Source organism: Rhinolophus ferrumequinum, chromosome 6 (genome assembly GCF_004115265.2).
Source record: "Rhinolophus ferrumequinum isolate MPI-CBG mRhiFer1 chromosome 6, mRhiFer1_v1.p, whole genome shotgun sequence".
In the NCBI taxonomy this organism is placed as follows: Eukaryota; Metazoa; Chordata; class Mammalia; order Chiroptera; family Rhinolophidae; genus Rhinolophus; species Rhinolophus ferrumequinum.
Genome location: NC_046289.1, coordinates 27,694,587 through 27,717,021, shown reverse-complemented (window position 1 = coordinate 27,717,021; position 22,435 = coordinate 27,694,587). Strand labels below are relative to the sequence as shown.

Sequence of the window (22,435 nt, the reverse complement as noted above, 5' to 3'; positions counted from 1 at the left end):
TCAGGAAATGCCCACATATTCGATGACTAGAGGTACAATACAGTGTTATGTTCAAGTCACAATGTGACCAAACCCTACATTAAAAGCGAGATTACCTTGTACTTTTCTGTGGTCTTTCCCTCACCCTTATAGCTTTCCAGACCAGAATGGTAATCAGCATTCAGCTGCTGAAGGCTACGAGAAGGGCACAAGGAGTTCCCACAGAGTATACGACCAAAGCTAAGGAATGAACCTGGCTGCTACTACAATCTATGTACCAGAAAGTTTTTCATGATGTTTGCATTCGACAGTAGGTACCTTGGAGCTACAAATGAGATTCACATACAAAGCTAGGAATGAGGTAAAAGCTTGTTAGCGTCACATAAACCACAGCAAAATTCAAATTCTGTGTAGCAGCCTATTGGTTTTGAACCTGATAATGCTTTGCAAGAAAATTCAATGTTCAGAGACCAAAAAAAAAAAATTCACACCGGGGGAAAATATAACTAAAGAACATTTATTTGTTTTTCACCAAGACTTTAACTTGAGGACATAACTAAAACTGTGTCACCACCCCCACTCCAACTTGAAGAAGGGCTGTTAGTACAGTGAATGTTATAAAGCAGGCATGAACAGTTTTTGAAGGACTGAAACCAACATCACCTGACAAAACATCTTCCATGTAAATAATCATAAAAATGTTTAAGTAACAAAAAAGAAAAAAAGGAGGGGAGGGTTGGTGGGTGTTTCAGATTGAACCAGATCCTCATATTTCATCTAACACACCCTGGGCTAGCGTGTACCAAAATGGAAACAGGATTACTATAATACAGAACTTCCACTACAGCACGCTGTACACACCTGTGTTCCAAACCCACCCCCAGCCCCTTAATGCTTCCAACACAACTATTTCCCAGCCTGTTGGGCCTGCCGACGAAGGAGCACGTAGATCTTCTCTTTAATCCAGTCTTTGTTATAAGGCTGGTATGTCTGGGTATCAGCTCGGTAACTGAGGAACAGAAAGGTAATAAGCAAAGTTACAATGGTCAATTACTGTCACGTTTTTAAAACTCTTAAGTTATAATTGTCCAATAATGGCACAGATACGCACATGTTCATACATGACCTTAATGAAAATGTAAAAGAGCTGATTACATAACTTCAATTTTGAGCGATATAACTTTACATCACCTTGTACAATCTTATAGCAGAAAAGGAAACCAAGGCCTATAGATCTTAAGTCACAATGTGTTATACACCTACTTCTTAAGAATTTTGACCAGAAACTGCGTATTCTTTTTCCTACATAGTTACTATTTTTATGGTTCCTTTAGTGATTAAAAAACAAAAATCAAACACTAGTACCAACTTCAGATTTGCTAAATTTATTTTGAATTAACTAAAAACCTTTAAAAATGTTACTGCCATAAAGATTTATTCCTCGAAAATTATTAACAGAAGGAAATAGTTTAAGCTATATTTTAGGATTTGCTTTTTAAAATGAATCATGCTAGAGGCCAAAGGAGAGTTATTAGAAGATATAACAAGCTCCAAAATGGCTCTTATCAGAAAAGAAGGGCCAGGCATGCAAGGACTAGCATTAGCAATGAAACCGTAACAGGACTGTAGGGTTTTGGGAGTCCCAGGTGTCCCCTAATAGCCAATCACTCAAACCATCTTTACAGGACTCAAAAAACAGGGACATTCCAGTTGATCTACAACTGAAATATAGCTGGTTAGGCAATAAATTCATTTTTGGAGTAAAAAACTAATAGCATAAAAAGGCAGACAGTAACTAGAGGCTACACAAATACAAAGCACATGACAGTGTTTCAAAGCCATGTGCACCATCTGGTGGAAACACTGCATGGCATCCAAGAGAGGCACAGATGCGGTTTGCCTAAGAAAAATACCTTAGTGATACCCTAGGAAAACAAAAGATCTAATTTGTCAATTATTGCTTTACTTTAACCATCAGTTTATTTTACCTTCTCAGCAAAAAATTACATAAATACCTATTAATTAGTTATCAACTGCTAGGTATAGCTTTAAGTGCTTATCGGAATGAACTCAATCTTGTTTACAACCCTGTGTGAGTAGATAAAATTATCCCTTTTTTTTTAATAAAGGGGGAAACCAAGGCTTAAAGAAAGAAGTACAGCAACTTATTAGCTATGGGACTTTGGCCAGAACTAGAAATTTAAACATTTCTGACCCATCTTCACTGTTAACCACTGACCTATATGCTCCAGTTTCTGGCAAGAGAAACAAACTCCAAAGTAGGAATGCTTTATACCATTATCATATCCTTCCCGAATAGTAAGGTCAGAATCTGGTTCATTAAGAACACACAAGCTTTCCATTTTTACAAAAAGTAGAAAATAAAAAGAAGTATTTGGCTTTTCACTAATGTCCTTTTGTTACAATGACAAATATTCTAAAAAGGAAAATAAGTTTCTTTGACTATCCTTTTTCATGCTTCCTAATGAATAAGGGCTAATCTGGTCTACTTCAAGGTATGGCAGAATAGACTACAATATTTATATTAACGCTGGACTTTTCCTAACACTAAAAAAGGAACAGAATTTTTCAGAAGTATAGCATCTGAGTGGGACAGCCTTATTTAGGCCATTCCCAGCAAGATCAGTTTGGTCGTGAACATTTAGGAATCCATCAACTTGCATGCTATTTTCCAACTCAAGAAACAGTAGTAATGCTTTCTTTTTGGAAAGCTGTACATTGATGGCTGTTAAGTGGCACTTGATAATGAGACAAGTAAATGTTAGGGACATTTACAAAATCCCAAGCTGTTAGCACAGATGAATCTTTTAATCTTGTGTTATGGTCAATGAATGCAGGTTTATACAAGAACAAAAGCTGGGGGACTGAGCAGTGAAATCAGCCAGTGTCTTCACTGCTACCAGGTGGTCTTTCTGATTGGGAGTACCTCCTCGTTACAATAACTAAGGATGAAAATGTCCCTTTTGTCTCTTAAGCAAACAAAGAAAGCCTACATATTCAAAAGGCTATTATCTTAATCTTAATAAAAAATAAACCCCAACAGATCAGAGAACTGCAAAGAATTTGTACTTACACTTCAAATGTATGAACTACAAATCCTCCATGCCTAAATTTTACTATTAATGCATTGTTGCTTTGTCCGGGGTTTAATTATATCACAAAGTATAATCTTACTTATTCCATTTCTTCCTATGCTGGTTACAGCCCTATGTCATTGCCATGTAAACTTAATAGAAGCAACAAGTACACAGCAATTTACAAACCAAAACTGGACTTAATCCCTGTTCTGAGGAGTAACAGTCCAAGGCACAATTGCTGATTGAGAGGGGCAGGGTGCAGTGCCACGGCAATAGGTGGCCTCTTTGGAAACAAGACCTTATTTCTCCTGAATATTCAAATAACAAAAGGGACAGAACAAAATCACATTGTCAAAATGGTTCTAAATCCTAAATTTGATGCTGAAAGTTTTCAGAGACCAAAAAAGTTTCAACATTAGAGACAGAAACATTAAGCTACAATTCAGTTTTTCAGAGTAATAATTCAAATATTAGAAATCATTTTAGCATACTGGATGTAGTTTCTGGTTTACTTTTAATGGCACAAAGTTAGAAATGTTATGTTCTGCTGTTATTGCCATACTTGTCTCTTAAAACCGTTTTAGTTTGTAATTTTCACTGTCAAAAAACTCAACATAATACCTCTTTATTAGTTAACAGTATAATTTAACTCACTTGTGGAATTTGAAATTTATAATTCTACTTGTGAAAATTTCAAAGAACCAATCTACTCATTGTAATTAAAAATAAAACTCTGCCTTGATTTTTTCAATCTAGTTAAAAAAGGAGTTCCCATTATCTAGGCAGTACTACTGTGCTAAGCAAACACTGGATCCGCACAGGTAGTCTCTGAGGTAAAGTTATCTAATTTTTCCAAATGAGCAAATTGAGAATTAGCAACATTAAACTAACTTGCCCAAGGCAGCCACCAAATGACAGAGCCAGGAATCAGTCTCAGCTATGTCTAATTCTGAAACTCCAGCTAGCTCTTAACCATAGTCTCTCAAGGTGAGTAAAACACGATTCTTGGCTCTCAAGTAGCTCCCCATCTGTTGAGAATGAGTGTGCCACATCCACAGCATCAGGATTAGATGTCTTGATTTTTATAAAATCAGAAAAACAGCTATTAATTTTTAATAGGCCAGTAGTTCACTTAAACAATGAAGTGAGGATATGAATATGAACTGTTGGACATTGCAAAATTTAGAATGACAAGTCAGATTCTTTCACTTTTGTTTAACCATTACATCAATTCAAGAATATAGCTCTGTAATGTAAATAAGGGAAAATTACCACCAATTTTAAAAAGCTATGTCTCAAATCATACATGTGTGACATACATTTATACAAGTAGTATTTACTCAATATTAACTATGTTCCATGTACTCTTCCAGGCACTGGGGATACAGCAGTGAATAAAAACAAAGCTCCCTGTTCTCAGATTAAAATCTAAAAAGTAAATATATACGTTATTGATGATTTCACATCCAGTACATGAGTCTCTCCACATGGGCCTCTCAGTTCCTTGAACTCCTCTCCTCCAAGGATCTTGTCTCCTGCCCTTACTTGGCTAGATCCCTATACTGTGTCATCACCAGCAACTTCAATCTCCCAATTTCAAGCATGTCATTCTCTGATTATTACTACTTCCTAATACCCCAACTTCAACAATCCTTTGAGGCCACTGGGACCTAGAATTAAATACCTGTCTCCCCCCACTGCAACCCCCACTTATATTTCATGATCATTCAGTCCCTTGCACACTACTTCCTTGCAGACACGCTCAACTTTTAACATCTTTGCTAATTCTCTACCCGAAACCATCAGGTTAAGTAAGAGTGACTAGGAAAAAACCACCATCACAATGACTAATTTCATTTTAAATTCATCATCAGGTACCTCATAAATCACACATTTCCCTAACCCCTTCAATCTCCTAGATTATTTCTTACCTCTTTTCACAAACCTCCAACACCTCCTCCCTCCCCCTGAACTCCAAATAGTGTCCTTGCCTCCTATTTTCCAGAGATAACAAACAACCAGAAAACATTCCCAAGATTCCACATCTGGCTGCCCTCCCTACTTTTCCATTAATGAACTGTTCAAGATCCTATCTAAAGCCATCAATTTATCCCTCTCTACTAGTTCATACATACCATCAGCCTGCAAACTTAACATTATTCCTCCCACCTTAAAAAAGATTTTTTTAAAAAAGCTGTTTCTTCCTCTAGCTATAATCCCATTTCTCTGCTCTCCCTTTTAGCTAAATTCTTCAAAAAAGCTGTCTGCTTACAATTTCTCTTTTCCTATTTGCATAATATCCGCAGCTTTGCTGGCTTCTTATAGTTTTCTGAGCTGTTCATATTAAAATAATTAGGGCCGATATGTTTTTCACCACTGAAAAACATATTTACTTCTAGCATAGTGTCTGGCTTGGGAAAAACCTTTAATCTGACAAATTTCTGAGAATAGAAAACAAAAAATCTCACTAACAGACCAAAATACACATGGTTAATACTGGGTAGGATTAAAATTCCATTTCAGTCCTACATATATTTACATTTTCAAAATAATGTCAAGAAAGCAGAATAATCTTAGTTTTAATCCAAAGCCAATTGTTTTAGGGACAAAGACTATAAAGGAAAAGAAAAAAACAAGAAAAAGATTAGTTTAAGGAACAGAGAACCGGGACTGAAATTCTTAGTTAGCATGCTCTCTTCATACTAAATGCATCAATTAGCAAAGTTCTTAAGATTTTCCTATGCCTTTAGCTTCATGTTGCCAACTGATTTTATGAGCCATATGTAGATGAAATACATTAATACTTAGTAGTCAAAATGCAAAGATCAGTGTCAGGCACAGAGTGAACTTCCGAAACCATAAATCTCCTCAAACAGATGAGTAAACAATAGAAAAATACAACCTAAGAGCCACAGTGGTTAATACTTACACAAGGCAGCTGAGGTCTGCCAGATCATCAATAAAATCAAACAACTGGCTGATATCATATGTGATAGAGGGGCTGTTAGGATTCATTCTCTTCAGATGTTCTTCATACATTTTACAAACGCCTAGGAGGAAAAACCAAGATCTTAAAATTGCTTACACTTTAGATATAAATAGTGCTGTATGTTGATATCATAAAACTTATTTCCATAAATTTGGGCTCGGAAAAGGACAGTAAGTTGATCACTTTTAATTGTTACTATCAGCAATTTCATAAAAATTTTATAAATTCACCAAAATGTTTGTATTTTGTGCCTTAATAATAAAATAAAATGATTACTTCGAGCCACTGGATCTAAAAGGACTTTAAAGACTTGTCATATGATGGCTCAAACAAGTGATAACATTGTGGGACTTAGGTTTTCAAAAACTAGACATTCCCAAGGCCTCTGAGTAAAGAAAAACACCACACTTGGGAATGATGGATGACAAATGCTTTGCAATTTTGATACAATGCAAACAAACAAACCGCACACACAAACTTAGGACTAATAAATGAGTGCAGCAAGATTTCAGGATATAAGATCAATATACAAAAATCAATTGTATTTTTATACCCTAACAATAAACAATCTGAAAATGAAAGAAAACAGCTCCATGTATAATAGCATCAAAAAGGAATACACTCTTAGAAATTAATAAAAGCATAAGCTATACACTGAAAACTATACAATGTCATTGAAAGTAAAGGTTTTAATAAATGGAACAGTATCTCATATTCATGGATTGGGAGACTTCATATTAAGATGGTAATATTCCCCAAAATGATGTATAGATTCAATGCAAGCTCTATCAAAATTCAATCTATTTTTGCAGAACTTGACAAGATGACTCTAAATTTGATATGGAAATAAAAAGGACCTAGAGTAGCCAAAACAATCTTGAAGAACAAAGTTGGAAAACTCAAACTTCTGGATTCCAAAACTTACTACTAACTACAGTAATCAAAATAGTGTGGTAATGCCTACACATAATCACAGGCATACAGATCAATGGAATAGAAACAAGAGTTCACAAATACGCATAAATCCTCACATTTATGGTCAACTGCTTTTTGACAAGGACACCAAGACAACGGAGAAAGAATAGTCTTTTCAACAAAAGGTACTGGGACAACTGTATATCCACATACAAAAGGATGAAATTGGACCCATACCTCACAGCATTTATAAATATTCACTCAAAGTGGCTCAGAGACCTAAATGTAAGAGCCAAAACTATAAAACCTTGGAAGAAAATATAAGCATGACTTAGGATAAGGCAATGGCTTCTTAGATATGACATCAAAACTACAGATAGCAGAAGAAAAAATATGTAAGTTGGAGTTCATCAAAATTTAAACCTTTTGTGCCTCAAGGACACTATCAAGAAAGTGAAAAGACAAGCCACTGACTGAAAAAAAATCTTTGCAATACATATATCTGATAACGGACTGTTATCCAAAATACACAAAACTCCTAAAACACAACTCAATTAAAAGATGGGCAAAAGATGTGAACAAACACCTCATCAAAGAAGATATACAGATGGCAAGTAAGAGTTATAAAAAGATGCTCACCATCATGCAATTAGGAAATTGCAAATGAAAACAATGAAATATCACTATACATCTATTAGAATAGCAAAAATCCAAAACACAACACCAAATGCTGCCAAGGACGTGGAGCAATAGGAACTCTCATTCATTGCTGATAGGAATGCAAAATGATACAGCCCCATCTGAAGACAGTTTGTCAGTTTCCTACAAAGCTAAACATAGCCTTACCATATCATCCAACAATCACACTCCTCGCTATTCACCCCAAAGAGTTGAAAACATAACCCACACAAAAACTCGCACATGAATTGTTTATAGCAGCTTTATTCATAATTGCCAAAACTTGAAAGCAACCAAAATGTCTTTCAATAAGTGAATGGCAAACCAAACTGTAGTACATTCATACAATGGAATATTACTCAGTGATAAAAAGAAATTAGCTATCAGGCCACGAAAAGCCCTGGAGGAAACTAAAAAGCATAGTACTAGGTCAAAGAACCAAGCTGAAAAAGCTATATAGTGTATAATCTCAACCAAATGACATTCTGGAAAAGGTGAAACTATGAAGACATTAAAAAGATCAGCAGATAAAATAATGATAATCAAAATGGCGGCGTGAGGTGAGCCCCTGTAAAGCTCCCCTGGAAAAAAGATCAGCAGAGGTTTGGGGGGATGGGAAGGAAGAACAGGTGAAGAACAGGATTTTTAGGGCAGTAAATGGTAGATACGTGTCATTACACATACATCAAAACCCACAGATGTTCAAAGCAAAGAGTGAACACTAACGTAAACTATGGACTTTACTATTCAAAAAATAAAATCTATTAATTTAAGGCGTGGGGCAAGTAGGGAAAGCTCTGCTTTCCAGAGGAATACTCACTACTATGAGAGAAAAATAAAAAAAATTACCATTTGGCAACCACCATGTAAGAATTGATTCGGTAAATTCCCTTTTAACTTTTTTAAAAATGGAAAATAAACCACCATTTCTTTTTTTTTTAATCACATTTTTTTCAGTTACAGTTGACATTCAATATTATATCAGTTTCAGGTATATAAATAATCATTTCAAATTTAAAAAGAAAAAAGCTATTAAACCACAAAAAGATTTGGAAGAACTTTAAATGCATACTATTAAATGAAAAAAGCCAAATGAAAAAGCTACATGTTGTATAATCCCAACCATATGACATTCTGGAACAGGCACTGATTCATCCACTGTAAACCAAGGTACCCCACCAATGCAAGGTGTTAGAGATACGGGGAGCTGTATAGAGCGTGGGGAAGAGGAAACATACAGGAACTCTGTACTTTCTGTTCAATTTTTCTGTAAACCTAAAACTGCTCTAGAAATGAAGTTTTCTTTAAAAATCAAAGTTGGATGACAACTAGGAAGACATGGTGCCACCTACCCAGAAGCTGTCTAATTATGAATAGCTTTTTTTCACATGTCTTTCCATTGGTGGCTTTAAATGAACAGATTTTAAGTCTAATCCAGTTAGCTTCGGATAGCAATAAATTCAGAGTCATGCCCAGCAGCAAAAACAGTGACTACTGCACCTTTATAGGAAGATGAATGAAGAATGGACAATTTGCTAGAAACAGTGCAGGGCATACACAACTGGTTTACTTGGTGAAATGACTAAATGTAAAGATGAATGCAATTTGTGACAATCCAATCTATGTGCTCTCATCTAATAGTTCACTGAGTAAAGAAACATTAAGAGCTAATAGTTCCCTTCAGGGTGGTGTCCGCTTATCAAAGCACAACAAATTATACTGATTTGGTTCCATTCCCTTTATTCTCTGAGCTAATTTTTATTTTCTAACAACATTCTTAAATATCTACTTCCCCTGCTCAGATGAACAATCCAAGAAATCTGGAAGAAAAAACAAACCCAGTTCCTAAATGAGATAAATTGAATGTTAGGGGAAAAAAAACACTCCGATTTCTAACCCTTGATTAGTGTTTAAACTCACCTTCCATGCATTCATTCACAGATTCGTAGTCAGCATAAGTTCTTCCTTCTGGTCTTTTGGTAGGCTGTACCAGCAAAATGGTGTGAGACTACAGGGGAAAAACATGACCTCAACATAAGTTTCTAACTCATATTTGAGAAATTCATAGTATGATATAAAATCCTTCACGGCAACTTTCAATGTTTTCAATACTTATTGCCCTATGACAAGGATCAAAAATGACTAAGAAAAACTGACTAAATTTACAAATCTGTAGTCAAAATGGTTATTATTTTTAAGTGGCAGTGCTTTCCTGTTAACAAGTTTAGATCATAATACCTCCCAAACCAGTTTTGGTCACTTTCTTCTTATTGGAGCTATTTTCAGAACCCTTTGGTTTTATTAAAAATCCAAATATAATTGTCTTATCAGTCTTTTCCTTTTTCCAGACAGATTTGGTCCTTGACTTTCTTGTGGTCCTTTTTCCAAGGGGAATGACCAGTACAAAATATGTATTTAAAAAAATAATTAAAAAGAACATACACACATACAAAATATAAGTACACTTATATTTTGGCATACACACACACACACACACACACTGGGGGTGCCAAAAAAAAATGTACCCATTTTAAGAGATGTTACCTGTGTACTACTTTTCAAGTTGAATTATCGTAGCAATGTGTGGTATGATGTTCTCTCTAAAGATGGCACTAATCAAATAAGTACTAGTGTCATTCACTGTATTACAATTTTAATATTTTCCTTTCTTAAAATGTGTATACATTTTTTTGGCACCCTCTGTATATAGATTTATATTTGCCACAATAGGAAAATAAGGTTGTAAAACCTAGTCAGGAAAAAAAAGTTACACAGAATTACCTTAATAAAAATCCCTGTTCTCTATGATTACCAAGCAGCTGTGATTCACTCTAATGAATAGTTAATCTGGCTTTATTAATTTTTTTAAAGTCTCACAAACATGAACCCTAAGAATAGTCATTCTACTGTAGCAAAACTAATACGACACATACAATTTGCTCATTATCTTTGAAAGAAACTGAAGCTTGTATCTCTAGTAAAGCAAAAGTATTTAAGACTTCTGAATCAATACTTGTTTGTCTTAAATACAAATTCTAATTTTTTAATTCTATTTGGCCAGATAAGGAATTATCACTGACATATTTCCAACAAGAATGGGTAGTTGTTATTAACTGCTGTCACTTTCTCAGATTACTAAGCATTTTTACACAATACCAAATAATGACCTAGAGGTAAAATGACTTGCTCAAGGTCACATTGCTAGTTTTGACAAAACAGGAACTGGAAACCCAATTTTCTAATTCCTTCTCCTCTTTGGGAGACTGTTTTAGGTTAAACACATAAGTATCTCAATTCAGAAAATTTCAACCTGAAAAGGTGCCTTCTTAACAATAGCTGCATAACTTAACAGTTACTGCAGCAACCAAGAAATGAAAGTTTAAGTGTGGAAGTAACCATGATTCCTCATAATCCCCGTATAAACATCTCCTTTTTGTGGATTAAAAAAAAACAAAAACACCCACCCATTACACTACCACTCTGGTCAGAGTCTAAGGAAACGTAACCCTCAGCTGAGCCTTTTTTTCCCCCAGCCTCCAATCCCACGAGAATATAAATAAGAGTAAGAACAAGACTGGGGGCTGAGACTAATGCCAAACCAGGCATCTAGGAGTCTTGGAAAAGAGAAAAAAAGTTATATATCTATATATTTAAAGGGCAGGGCACAGAAAAACATCTGGGGAGGGGAGGGATAGTTGAGAAAGCCCACTACAAAGCAAAGATGACCAGGCCCACACGCTGGGTGCAATACATTGAAACTGTCAGCTTTGGGAGCAGGTTTGTCAGGCATTCCTCGGCCATTGTTCCTACAGCAGTCTAGAACGTTTGGGGGGAGACAGCAGCATCCCCACGCCTGCCTTTACCAAGGAACAATCGGAAGAAAGCGCATCCCGAGAACCACACGCCTCGCCCGAGGCAGCAAGAGGGCGCGCAACCGCAGGGCGGACCCGGGCTCTGGGGCCTAGTGCCAGGCCCAGCGTCTCTACGGCGGGAAGGGGAACGGTCGATCCACAAGCTGAGGGCCCGGGGAGAAGCAGCACGCTCGGGCTGTATGAGGTGGAAAAAGATGGACGGGGCTGGAGTTACCCGGAGGCTGGGGACTCAGGGAGCCGCTGAGGCCTTTCTTACCATCGCGCCAAACTCTTTCGCTAAAGCCGCCACCGACACTGCCGCCGCACACGAGCTTAGCCACAACGCCGCCAACAGCCAATCCCCGCGAGACTAGCCGCCGGAAGTCGTCAGAAGGGCACCGCGAAAGAGCCTTTTGGACCATAGGAGGTCACGTATTTCCGGTGGCTAGAGCCGATACCGACTCTGTTTCAGCCATCTTGAGTAAGGGCGATGAGATACACAGGGAATTCTTCGGAACCTGAAGAAAAATACTTTTTTTTTCAAGACTCTGTCTTCCGTACTCTCATTATTAGTTATACGGCTAACGTGATAACCGATGTAGACAGTGATACAAGTCATCTTTCATTAGCCCGTCTCAAAAATGGCGGCAGTATAGGAATCCCGGGCCAAAGGGCGGTTGTAACCCGGAAGTATCCTTCTGAAGGAGGGGGCGGTGAGGAAATCCGGATGTGAATATAGTGAAGGGGTGCCACTTGGCGGCCATGGCCGCTGTAGTATCTGTGGCTGCGGGTCAAAGCCCACCAGACTGGAGTAACATGGGCAGCACCGGACATAGGGCAGAGACAGCTTTGTATCGGCTTCGCTGCTGAATCCCTGAGACCCATCGTTAGAGACTTGTAGGACTCGTTTCCTCTTTCTAGACTCGGAGGAGAGTTTGCCGGGACTGGTGGGCTGGTCCCAGCCTGTGGGGATCACCAGCAGGGTGCCCCAGGGAGCTAGGGGCTCCGGGAGAACGAACAAGTTTGCTTGGGTGTTTCCTCCTTTTCCTGCTGCCACCTGAGACGTTGTCTGTGGAGGGAGTGGGCCCACTGTGCCATCCTCATTCCGACGATTGAAGAAATCGCGCTTTCGCGTATTTCCCCCGTTGCTTTTTCTTTAACTGTTAACCCACCGGAATCCAGTGACTGGCACTTGAAAACCCAGGGGCTAGGACCTAAGACTGCTGAAAGTTCTCTCTGGTGCTAATATCAGCAAAAGGGGTCTGTTTCCAGGTACGTTCAAGAGAAAGGTGCCTCGAACATATCTGGTGGGGAGGACGAAAGAACTGGAAAGTCCACTTGTTCTCTTGGAATCACCCCACGCGTTTAAGAACCTAAGCATCTTTGAAGACACTGAAAATTTGTAGTCTGGTGGTGGTAGGTTAATAAAGGAGGGCAGAATGGATGATTTCATCTCCATTAGTTTGCTGTCTCTCGCTATGTTGGTGGGATGTTACGTGGCTGGAATCATTCCCTTGGCTGTTAATTTCTCAGAGGTAAGAAATTCTCAATTTTGTGTTAGCTGTCAGGATGGCTGCTAGGAAGTAGTGACGGTTGTAAAGGGAAGCTGCTTCCCCAGTTAATCTCAGAGCTAAAGGCCTTATTAAGGAAGACTGTGTTTTAAAAAGATGTACAGGGTGGGTGGATCCATTGCAGATCCTGAAGCACTCTACACAATTTGGGGCTCTGCATTTTCCTGGGGAGAGGGACCATAACATTACTTTGATTCGCAAAGTTTCAAGGAAGGAAGGTACCAGATTGCTATAAAGAAATGTAAATAGTGAATGTTATTTGTTCATATCAGTTGAAATCAATATAACTTCTGTTTTTGAGAAAATCAAGCATAGGTGTTTGGAGAAAGGTGGTTTTTTAGATACCTGTATTAATTAGAATGAAGTAACAAAAATGTTTATTTAAAAAAAAACTTAGATTCTTAACTCATTTCCTTTTGAAGAAGGACAGCATTGGACTGAATATTCGAAGTTGTTTTCAAATCGATTGGCTTAGATATTAATTTTTTGTTACTATGTTTGACGTTTTGGTTAATTTGTTTGGTTGTCATTATTTGAACAAAAATTAATGGGAGGAAAAATAGATGAAAGCATTGTTCAATGAAAATGCGGATAGGTTCTTCAGGTTGTCATAAAGAGTTCATATGTTCACAGTACTCAAAGATTTAGGGAGGAAAAGCTGCTACACTGGGGGGAACAGGATTTCATTATGCCCTGGGGTTCAGCTGTAAAACAGGCCTCGTGTCACTGCCAGTCCTGAAAGAAAGGACAGGGGAGAGGAGAAAGTAAGGAGAAAAGAAAGGTATAGATGAGGTGTGAAGAAGGCCTTGAAGAAACCTGAGGGAAGAGGAGGCATTGCTGGTAAAGAAGATAGCCTGTGCGTGGGAAGAAAGGTGGGACGAGGCCTGGTGAGTTTGAGAAATAGTAAAGCCCACAGCCAGCTGGAAGGGAGGCTTGAATTACAGCTGCTCCCTTTCTGTTTACTTTTCGTATTTGTACTTCTCAGCATCTACTGCCAACATTGAGCTAAATTTTTTTGAGCATGTACATTACCTAACTTCATTTTAAAGAGTCAGCGAGGTACAGATGAGGAAACTGAGACTCAGACAGATTATGTAACTTGGATAAGTTCATGAAGTATGTTAGAATCAGAATTGTTTTTTAAATCCAGGTTTTCCTCACTCACAGCAATTGTTAGCTACTCTGTCCATTGTGGCAAAGGAAGCAAACTGGGAGCCTTTGTACCAAATCTAGCGCAGACTTAATTTGTTAGATTAGCAGACCTTTTATTTTTATTGCTGTTATTGTTTTTGTCTGTATTCCTTCAAGGCAGCAGTTAGCTCGAGCTGAGTGGCCGTAGATTGTCGCTATCCTTTTGGGTGTCTGTGAAGCCTACTGAACTCATTTTGGCTACCTGCCCAGCCAGTGCTTTGTGAGCCTGCTGTCTTTCCTCTGACAAAAACCGTATTTTCTTATAGCTACATCAGAACTGAATTGACATTCATAGGACTGTGATGTTAAGTTGGTTTGTATATTTAAACATTTACTGAGGTGACTTTTATCAGAAATTATAGTTAATTCAAATACAAAACTGATAAAACTTCTTATTTCTATGAAATGCTTAGGACTTTTCCAATTTCAGTATTTTCTCAAGCTGTCTTGGGTGATTTTTGCAATATGCAGACGTATGCTATTTTATTTTTCACTGACAGGAAATGTGTACATGAGTGGTGTACTTAACCAGGTCGTTAATATAAGATAATTAGTACGACATGTCATTTATGGCTTTCTAAATTGATGGTCATGTGGTCTTTTCCAACTGTAGATCTTAAAATGCTATAAATCAGCATTCACGATATCTGTTTATTATTACAGCAGGAACAATGCATTTGGAGCTATTAGAATAGAAAGAAAAGTTGTATATAACTTAACAAAGACATTTTAGAATTTTGTTTTAATTTTTATTTTATTTTTATGTTAGTTTCAAGACATTTTACAGTTTAACTGGTGTTTTCTATCTCCTGCGAATTAAGCATTTTTCTTCTAGGCAAGTTATATTATTACCAACCAAAGTATCGTGAAACTAGTGAGATGATAAATTTGTAAAACTAAACTTCATTCATGGAGGCTGAGAAGCACAATTTCTACCCTTAGAAAGTAGCTCCCCAGATTCCTACATTGGCAAAAGTCTAGCTTTTCTTAGGTACTAGTGTTATTATACATAGAAGGATCAATTAACCGGATTTATTTTACAGTTCACTTTCATTTACATGAAAAGATATGCTTTTTATTCATGCTCTTAATCTAGCTGCTGCTTTGTCATTCATTACTTTTTTCTTCAGAATTTCTCAGCAGGAAAAAAGACCAATAAAGCCATTACTTAGGGCAAGATTAGTATTTAGAAATTAATTAAAGTCAAGTAGTCTGAAACTGCTGTAGCAGTGGTGTCTACCTGCCATCTCTGACCATCAACAGGTTTATGTGACACTAATTTTTCTGTCATTTTTTTCCAACATTCCTTGCCCCCAAAGCAACTTTCCTGATGCTTTTATAACCTCTTCCTTGCCTTTTGACCTGGTGACTGTACCTTCATGTGTAAATCATTTTAAAGCAAAGGGAAAAAAATCTCCCGACTCTCAAGTGCATTTATAAGTAACTAATAATCAAGATTCTCTGTTCTTCAGCACATGGGAAGGAAGAAAACTGAACTTGTAAAGGAGGCCAAAGCATGCTTTACACAAGTGAGGTCCTGTCTGGTAAAGGAGTTGGACACACTAGCACTATCTTACGTTTTTAATGAGCAGTTTTCTTGGCTCTAAATGGAAATGCATATGTAGGTTGAGAGCCCACAATTTAACTACCTAGTATAAACCCAGTTTAGCAGGTGCTCAGAGTGATGAATGAATTTAAGATATGAATGATGGCCAAACTGGGATTTTAGATCAATTATCTGAGGGTTGTTGTTTACCTGAGCATGTCTTTTTGTCACAGAGCTGGTGATAGAGAGCAAGCTGTGTTTGCACCAGAGCTCTGGGGTAATGTTCCTCTAACTCTCTGCTAAATTATTAGTTTTTGGTTTTTTAAATTTCTGTTCCATTGCAGACCAATATATTTGTAAAAATGAAATACTAAGAAAATGAAGTAGGAAAAAAAACAACATACAAAATACAATCCCAAATGTAGTGTTATTAGATTTAAGAGACATAGCAATTATTCCTATAATTGTAATAATCATATTGCTAAAAAATGGATGGAGAGCTTTCTCTCAGTTTTGCACTTTTCTCATTGTAGGTCAGTTTGGATTATAATATTTCATGTGTTAAAATGGTATAAATCCGTAGGTATGCAGATGAAGTAGTGCTACTCTTATTTCAATAAAGAATTTAAAATGATTAATGTACTGATTTCAAAAGGACCTTTCAGAGACAGGTGGTGTGTTCAAAATCAGTGTTACTACTTGAGCAAGCTATTTAACGTCCAACTCTCTTCTTGACCTTACAGGATTGTTGTGAGGATATAATGAAATAATACAAACACAAGGCTTAACACTGTCTCTAGAACATAATAAGGACTGTAGAAATCATTGAGAATTATTCTCAGTATTGATTACAAAAATGTTTTAAGGTTTTCATTTTTATGATTTTGTTTTAAGTTATAATTTTTTTTTTCTAAGTTATAATTTTTAAACCTTTTATTTTTAGAACAGACTTCTAATACTGGGTAAACTCTCCAACCCCCTTAAAACGTGGAAACTTCTCAGCTATTTTTTTGGAAATCGAATGGTCTTGTTTGGGGGTTGGAATTCCTATTCACCATGAATGTTCCATTTGGAGAGGCCAGGGCTTTTCTTCTAGTCTCTTTGCCTTACAGTACTTTTCTTGTTATTTAACTTACTTTTCTTCATTATAATTATTCTCATCTTAAGCTTTGTTTTGTTTTTCATGTGTTAAACTTTTGTGTCTATAATAAAGGACTCATTCATAATAAATATGTTTGGGGCTTTGAGTTGCCCCCAAATTAAAGGTTTGTATCTAAAAGAACACATCCATTCAGTATGCTTTTTCTCAGACAGTGGTTCTTTTGGAAATAGATTTGACAAAGTTGCATTTTTAGGACTTTTGTGTTGTCTGTTAAATTAACCTTTTATTCTTGTATGGTAATTCAATAGATTTTAAGCCTTTTTTGAATTTCATTTCTAAATTCTAACATTTTACATTTTACATTCTCTATAATTAACCCATACATGGAAGACATACTTTGTCTTTCCTCATATTGTTGTCTTACAAAGTTATTGCCTCATAAGTATCTTTGCTTGATAAAACTAGGTTTGGCTCAAATAAAATCTTGATACAATCTGATTCAATATTATTGGTGAAAAACTTTGTTTTCTCTAGGATATTATCTGGATAGACATCATTGAAACTTGTGTGCACAATAATGTTAATAATAGTGATTGCTTATTGCGCTGCTTCTGTGTACCAGGCACTGATGTATTAGCTCAGTTAAACCTCAGGATGAGACTGTGAGATAGGTACCCTTCAACGTCACTTTCCAGATGAGCACACTCTGGCGTGCAGAGGTCACAAACACTCTGGAGGTGTTTGATTACCAGTCCAAAGCACTTGACCATTGAATGGTATTTCTTTTCCGAATGAGCACTGTGTAAAGAAGAAATGAAATGGATCTAAATTCGTACCTTTAGCTCCCCAAATTAGGAACATCCTTAACATCACTTACATTTTACCTTCCACAGTACATCTCATGTCTTGTGCTTAGTCAGTGTAGCAGAATTGAAATTACAGAGGTGAACAATCTCCAAATACCATTGAAACCTTGAAGAGCCGAATATGTCTTAGATGCCCTTTAAATGAACACCTGCCAAATCGGAAGCTGAAACAGTTCCTGTTTTGAACTATCCAAGATTAATTTCACACTTTATATCTTCATAGTTTGTCAATTCTAAAGTGTGCTGTTCAAGAATTGGCATGCTTTTTGAGGGGAGAAGACCTGAAATGGATTCAGACTTCTAATGTATGTGACAGTCTTAACCTTTCCTTTAATTAAAGAATTTAGATGTGAGACTGTTGAATGCTAACGAAGTTTAAGCTCGTCTAACTCATTTTGGAATTCCAGGTAACAAGTATTCTAAGTGTGTTACCGTGCTAAAGACCCAGAGGCTTGCCACATGAAAGCCAAAACTCAAGAGACGAGGTTGGTAGAAAGAAAAGCAGGTTTATTCCAAAATGCCAGCATTAGGTGGACTCCTTGTGACACACTGCCTTCCCACTCAATGTCGCCCAAAGAGTTTACAGGCATGTAAGGAGAGGCAGCACTTAGGAAAGGAGAAAAGCGCTTCCCAGAGGCTGGTTTGTTTCAGGGATAGGAGTGGATCTTGTGCAGATATGTAAAAACTTCTTTCAAGTCATTGAGCCAGGTATGCATAGCAAGCAGAACCATTGAAACTGGTCTGCACGGTAAATGTATAGTGAAAAGTCATTAAGGTTTGAAGGGATGGGAGGGTAGCAAAGAAAAGAAAAGCTTTCAAAAAAGTCCCAAGCTAAACTGCACGGTTAAATTGAATTATGCAAGAGGTTTAAATCTCAAGGTATAGTGTCACCATTACATAAGTACAGGTATTTCTTAAAACCTATGATGGAATTCTAGAAATCTCAATTCTCCTTGAATACTAATATTCAATGTCTAACTTCATTGAAATAAAATAAAAATAGGTATCAGTTCTGGGAATTCTTCTACCCCAATAACATGGATTTTTAAGTGACAGGGTCTTGGGGTTAACTACTAGATAATTATCTCAAACTATCTGATAAACCCTGTATTTATCTTGGGGTCAATTTTCTGTTAACCAAAAATTTTTACTCCAAGCTTCTGCATCTTGTATGTTCCTCTCATTAATTCTTTATGCATTTGACAAAGGCAAATTGGGGAAAGAAGACAGGTGCTCAAAGCCAAAAAACGGAACAGTGAATGGAGTATTGGTTTAGAATACCCCTGGTCGTTTGCAGAATGTGAAAGTATTCACAAGACTCAGAAAAGTAGGAAAGCAAGGAAAGTTTTATTGAAGGTCCGGGGCAGAGAGAATGCCTGGGGCAGTGTCTAAAGATTAAACCGGCTCCTCGGGTATTAAGGAGAGAAGCACCGGCAGAGGAGTTGGTGGGGGCAGAGTCTAGAGTAGACAGCGGCAGCAGGTTGCTGTTTAGCTGGGGTGTTATAGTATTTTTCTATGCAGGACGCACGGGGCTGGTCGTCTTGCAGTTGTTTACTGTTGCGGCTGCCCCTTCTGAGAACTGTTGTCAAAGTTGGCTTCCTCCGAAAATTGTCCTGGTGTTTGTCAGTCTATAGGTGAAGTGCTAGCCTGAGAACCCCGAGCTAACTGGTTAATCTTTAAGCCTATTCCTGTTAGCTCCCAGACTTGTTCTTATTAACTCTTTCTGACTCATCAGTTAATCTTTAGGCTTATTCCTGTTAGCTCCCAGACTCGTTCTTACTCTTTTCTGACTCATCAAATGGGTTTTATAGAGAAGAAGTTCAGCGTAGTGCTTGGTTAAGAGATGTTGGAGCTAGACCGTGTGGGTTCAGGTCACGGCTCTGCCTTTTGCTGGGTATGTGAGCCTGGTGACATTACTTCAACTTTCTATGCCTCTGTTGTAAAGTGGGGGTGATAGAAGTACCTGCCTCATAGAATTGAGTTAATATATATGTAAAGTGATTTTAATAGAACATGCTGACATAATAAGTACTTAGTAAATATTAGTTATTATAGAGATGAAAAAGAAGAATATTCGTAGCACCTCTCTGTGTAGAACTTGTCTATCCAGAAACCTCAGAAACCTCATTAATCTAAAGGGCCAGAAAAGCCTCTGATTAGCTAAACAGATGGCCTAAAGAGCAAGCATTTGACTTCCTCTCTACTGTCCTTGGTACTCACTCGGCTCTTGGGTATCTTTCTATGTAATTCTAGTAGGCCAGAATGCCAGTTATCAATTTATTGCCTCTCAGCTCCACATTCACTCTCCATTGACTGCTCTGTAAAAATGGATCTGGGTCTTTTAAATAGTTTTCCTTTGCCAGCTGGCACAGCGTTGAGCTTTTTCAACTTGTAAGAGGAAGGGGTTTTTCTCCTTGGTTCTGGCGTGCTTGCTCAGCAGGCTCCCAGACAACTTCTTGGGCCCCAGGTCATTAGGCAGCTTCCCCGTGCAGCTCCTGCCGCGCAGGAGGCTTCTCCAGCCTCCAGACTCCTGCGGAACTTCCAGCGTCTCTGGCACCGCCCCTGGGCAGTGTTATAGGAGAGTCTCCCCAGGAAGACAGCGTTTCTCGACACTCTAGAGTGCAGATTTCCAGCAAGTTCCACCAGGGTGGCACCACAAAAACTTCTCTGCCTGTGACGTGGTTTATAATAAGAACTATCTATTTGGGCTTCATCCCTGATTCTGGCATGGAGTGTCTAAAAACCTTGAAATTTCTTAAATGAGTAAAGCTAGGAAAGTGTCTTTTGTTATGTTAATGAGATGACTTTTAGAAGGCCCCTAGCTAAGCTGAGGATGAGGCTGGTTGCCAGGGAAACCAACCAGGTGATTGGAGGGTTAAAACTTTCCCACCAGGAAGGGAAGAGGGACTGGAGGTTGACTCAATCATTTGATGATTTATCAATCTTGCCCATGTAATGTAGCCTCCATAAAAACCCCAAAGTATGGGGTTCAGAGAGCTTTCAGGTTGATGAACACATGGAGGGTCTGGGAGAGTTTTCCCACTTGGAGAGGGCATGGAAGCTCCACACCCTTTCCCCATACCTTGCATTAAATTATTTTATATGCAGAAATTCTTATTATGCATTTAATTTTTTTCAAGTTTTTGCCATAATTGTGTTGAATGAAATTTTTATGTCTGAGACTGTGACCATATTTCAGATTATTTCTGCAGGGGTAGAATGAGAGGGTCATAGGGCATGAGTGGTTTTAAAAAGATTCTCACTCTTTGTTACCAGTTTTTCCTAGATGCATTTTTCCCCCAAAATGTAAATGACACTATGTGCTCACAAACATTGAGTAGTAGTATTGTTAATTTTTAAAACTTTGCTAATTTGGTAGAGAACAATGTATTTTCATTATTTTAATTTTCTCAGTTCAGTTGAACGTCTTATATGTTAATAATAATATAATTATTGCCAGTGTTTTCCCAGGTTCTCCTCCAGTGGGTTTTGTTTTTGTTTTTGTACTCACATTGAACAATCTTATGGGATTTCCAGTTTTTGTTTAGTTCTTTTATACTTAGAAAGGACTCTAATACAAAAGGAAAAACAAATTAGTCTTGTTTTCCAAGATTGGAGGAAGTGGCATTAGTAAAATATTGCTTGTTATTACCTCTATGTCAAATGAATTAGGAAAGGGGAAGCCTATATGCCACTGGCAAAATGGCAGGTATCAGGATTGTTCACTTTTATCCAAGTATCCAGGTTTGGTTTTGTTCTTGTGGAGGAGGAGCTTAGAGGCTTTCTCTGCATGCTCCTGGTGATGGTCAAGATCAGTAATAACGAGTTACTCTGCGCTGAGGGTCCTGATACCGTACTCCTACCTGACAGCAGTAGTAAGTCATCATTGCAGCTCCTTCTTACAGTGGAGGACACTGAACTTGCTCAGGGTTACACAGCTGCTACGTAGAGGCAGGAAGCTTTTTAGCATCTTGACTCAATTGTAAGAACTTGAAGAACAAAGTTCATCTTTGAGTTTCCTTCATTACCTGTTATCTACACTTAGCAGATAATGTAGTAGTTAAATTGGCATTAGGAAGAATCTCCTTGAAGCAGGTTTGTTGTGGAGAAAGAAAATGGAGAAAGCCTTTGTTGCTGGAATAAGAGTTACTCTGTACCCTCTATTTCATCTCTTCAGTGCCTAGAGCTTTGAAGGGATTCGTTTTATAAGAAGAGATGCATCTTTAATTTTTTAGAAGACTATAGTTGATGATTTCAGTACTAAAATGAGCATGGTACAAAGGGGTTGAAATAAACTATTTCAAGTTTAAAAGCTTTAAAAATTATTGGCTAATATTTAGTTGAACCAAACAATGTATTGACTGTTTCTATGAGCAAGGAAAGAAAAACCATTTAACTACCTTGGTGTCTGCCAGGAAAATTAAACTTGACTTCAAAGCTTTGCGCTGATAGTTAATGACATTGAGTACAAGCTGTTGTTTTAATTAGTACATCTGGTCAATCCTTTGGCTCATTCAGGCTACAGCTGTGAACTGTAAAATGAGACAACATAAAACCAATGGCATTCCACAGTTCATGCCTCTCGAGCAAATATTTCATTTCTCTGACAGAAACTGTCGCTTTGGGAACTCACTTTTCATTTTGAACTA

General features: G+C 37.6%; 2 protein-coding genes across 4 annotated transcripts in view; one reads left to right on the top strand and one right to left on the bottom strand.

Annotated features, from left to right (window-relative positions):
- Positions 1 to 475: 475 nt before the first annotated feature.
- On the bottom strand, positions 476 to 11,902 carry ERH (ERH mRNA splicing and mitosis factor). The gene is made up of 4 exons (XM_033106959.1): positions 11,788 to 11,902; positions 9,580 to 9,667; positions 6,007 to 6,127; positions 476 to 988 (listed from the first exon to the last, which is right to left on the bottom strand). Exons 1-4 carry the CDS (start codon positions 11,788 to 11,790, stop codon positions 886 to 888), a joined length of 315 nt encoding a protein of 104 aa, XP_032962850.1. The 5' UTR covers positions 11,791 to 11,902; the 3' UTR covers positions 476 to 885.
- Positions 11,903 to 12,230: 328 nt separating this feature from the next.
- SLC39A9 (solute carrier family 39 member 9) overlaps positions 12,231 to 22,435 on the top strand; it is a 42,946-nt gene continuing 32,741 nt past the window's right edge. For 2 of the 3 annotated variants that reach the window (XM_033107054.1, XM_033107056.1), the window contains exon 1: positions 12,231 to 12,782. Coding sequence is in view for 1 of the 3 variants with exons in the window: in XM_033107053.1 (XP_032962944.1) it covers positions 12,950 to 13,045 (96 nt within the window). In the remaining 2 variants the exon portion in view is untranslated. Of the gene's footprint in view, positions 13,046 to 22,435 lie in introns of all 3 variants that reach the window. The other variant, XM_033107053.1, reaches the window with a different exon arrangement.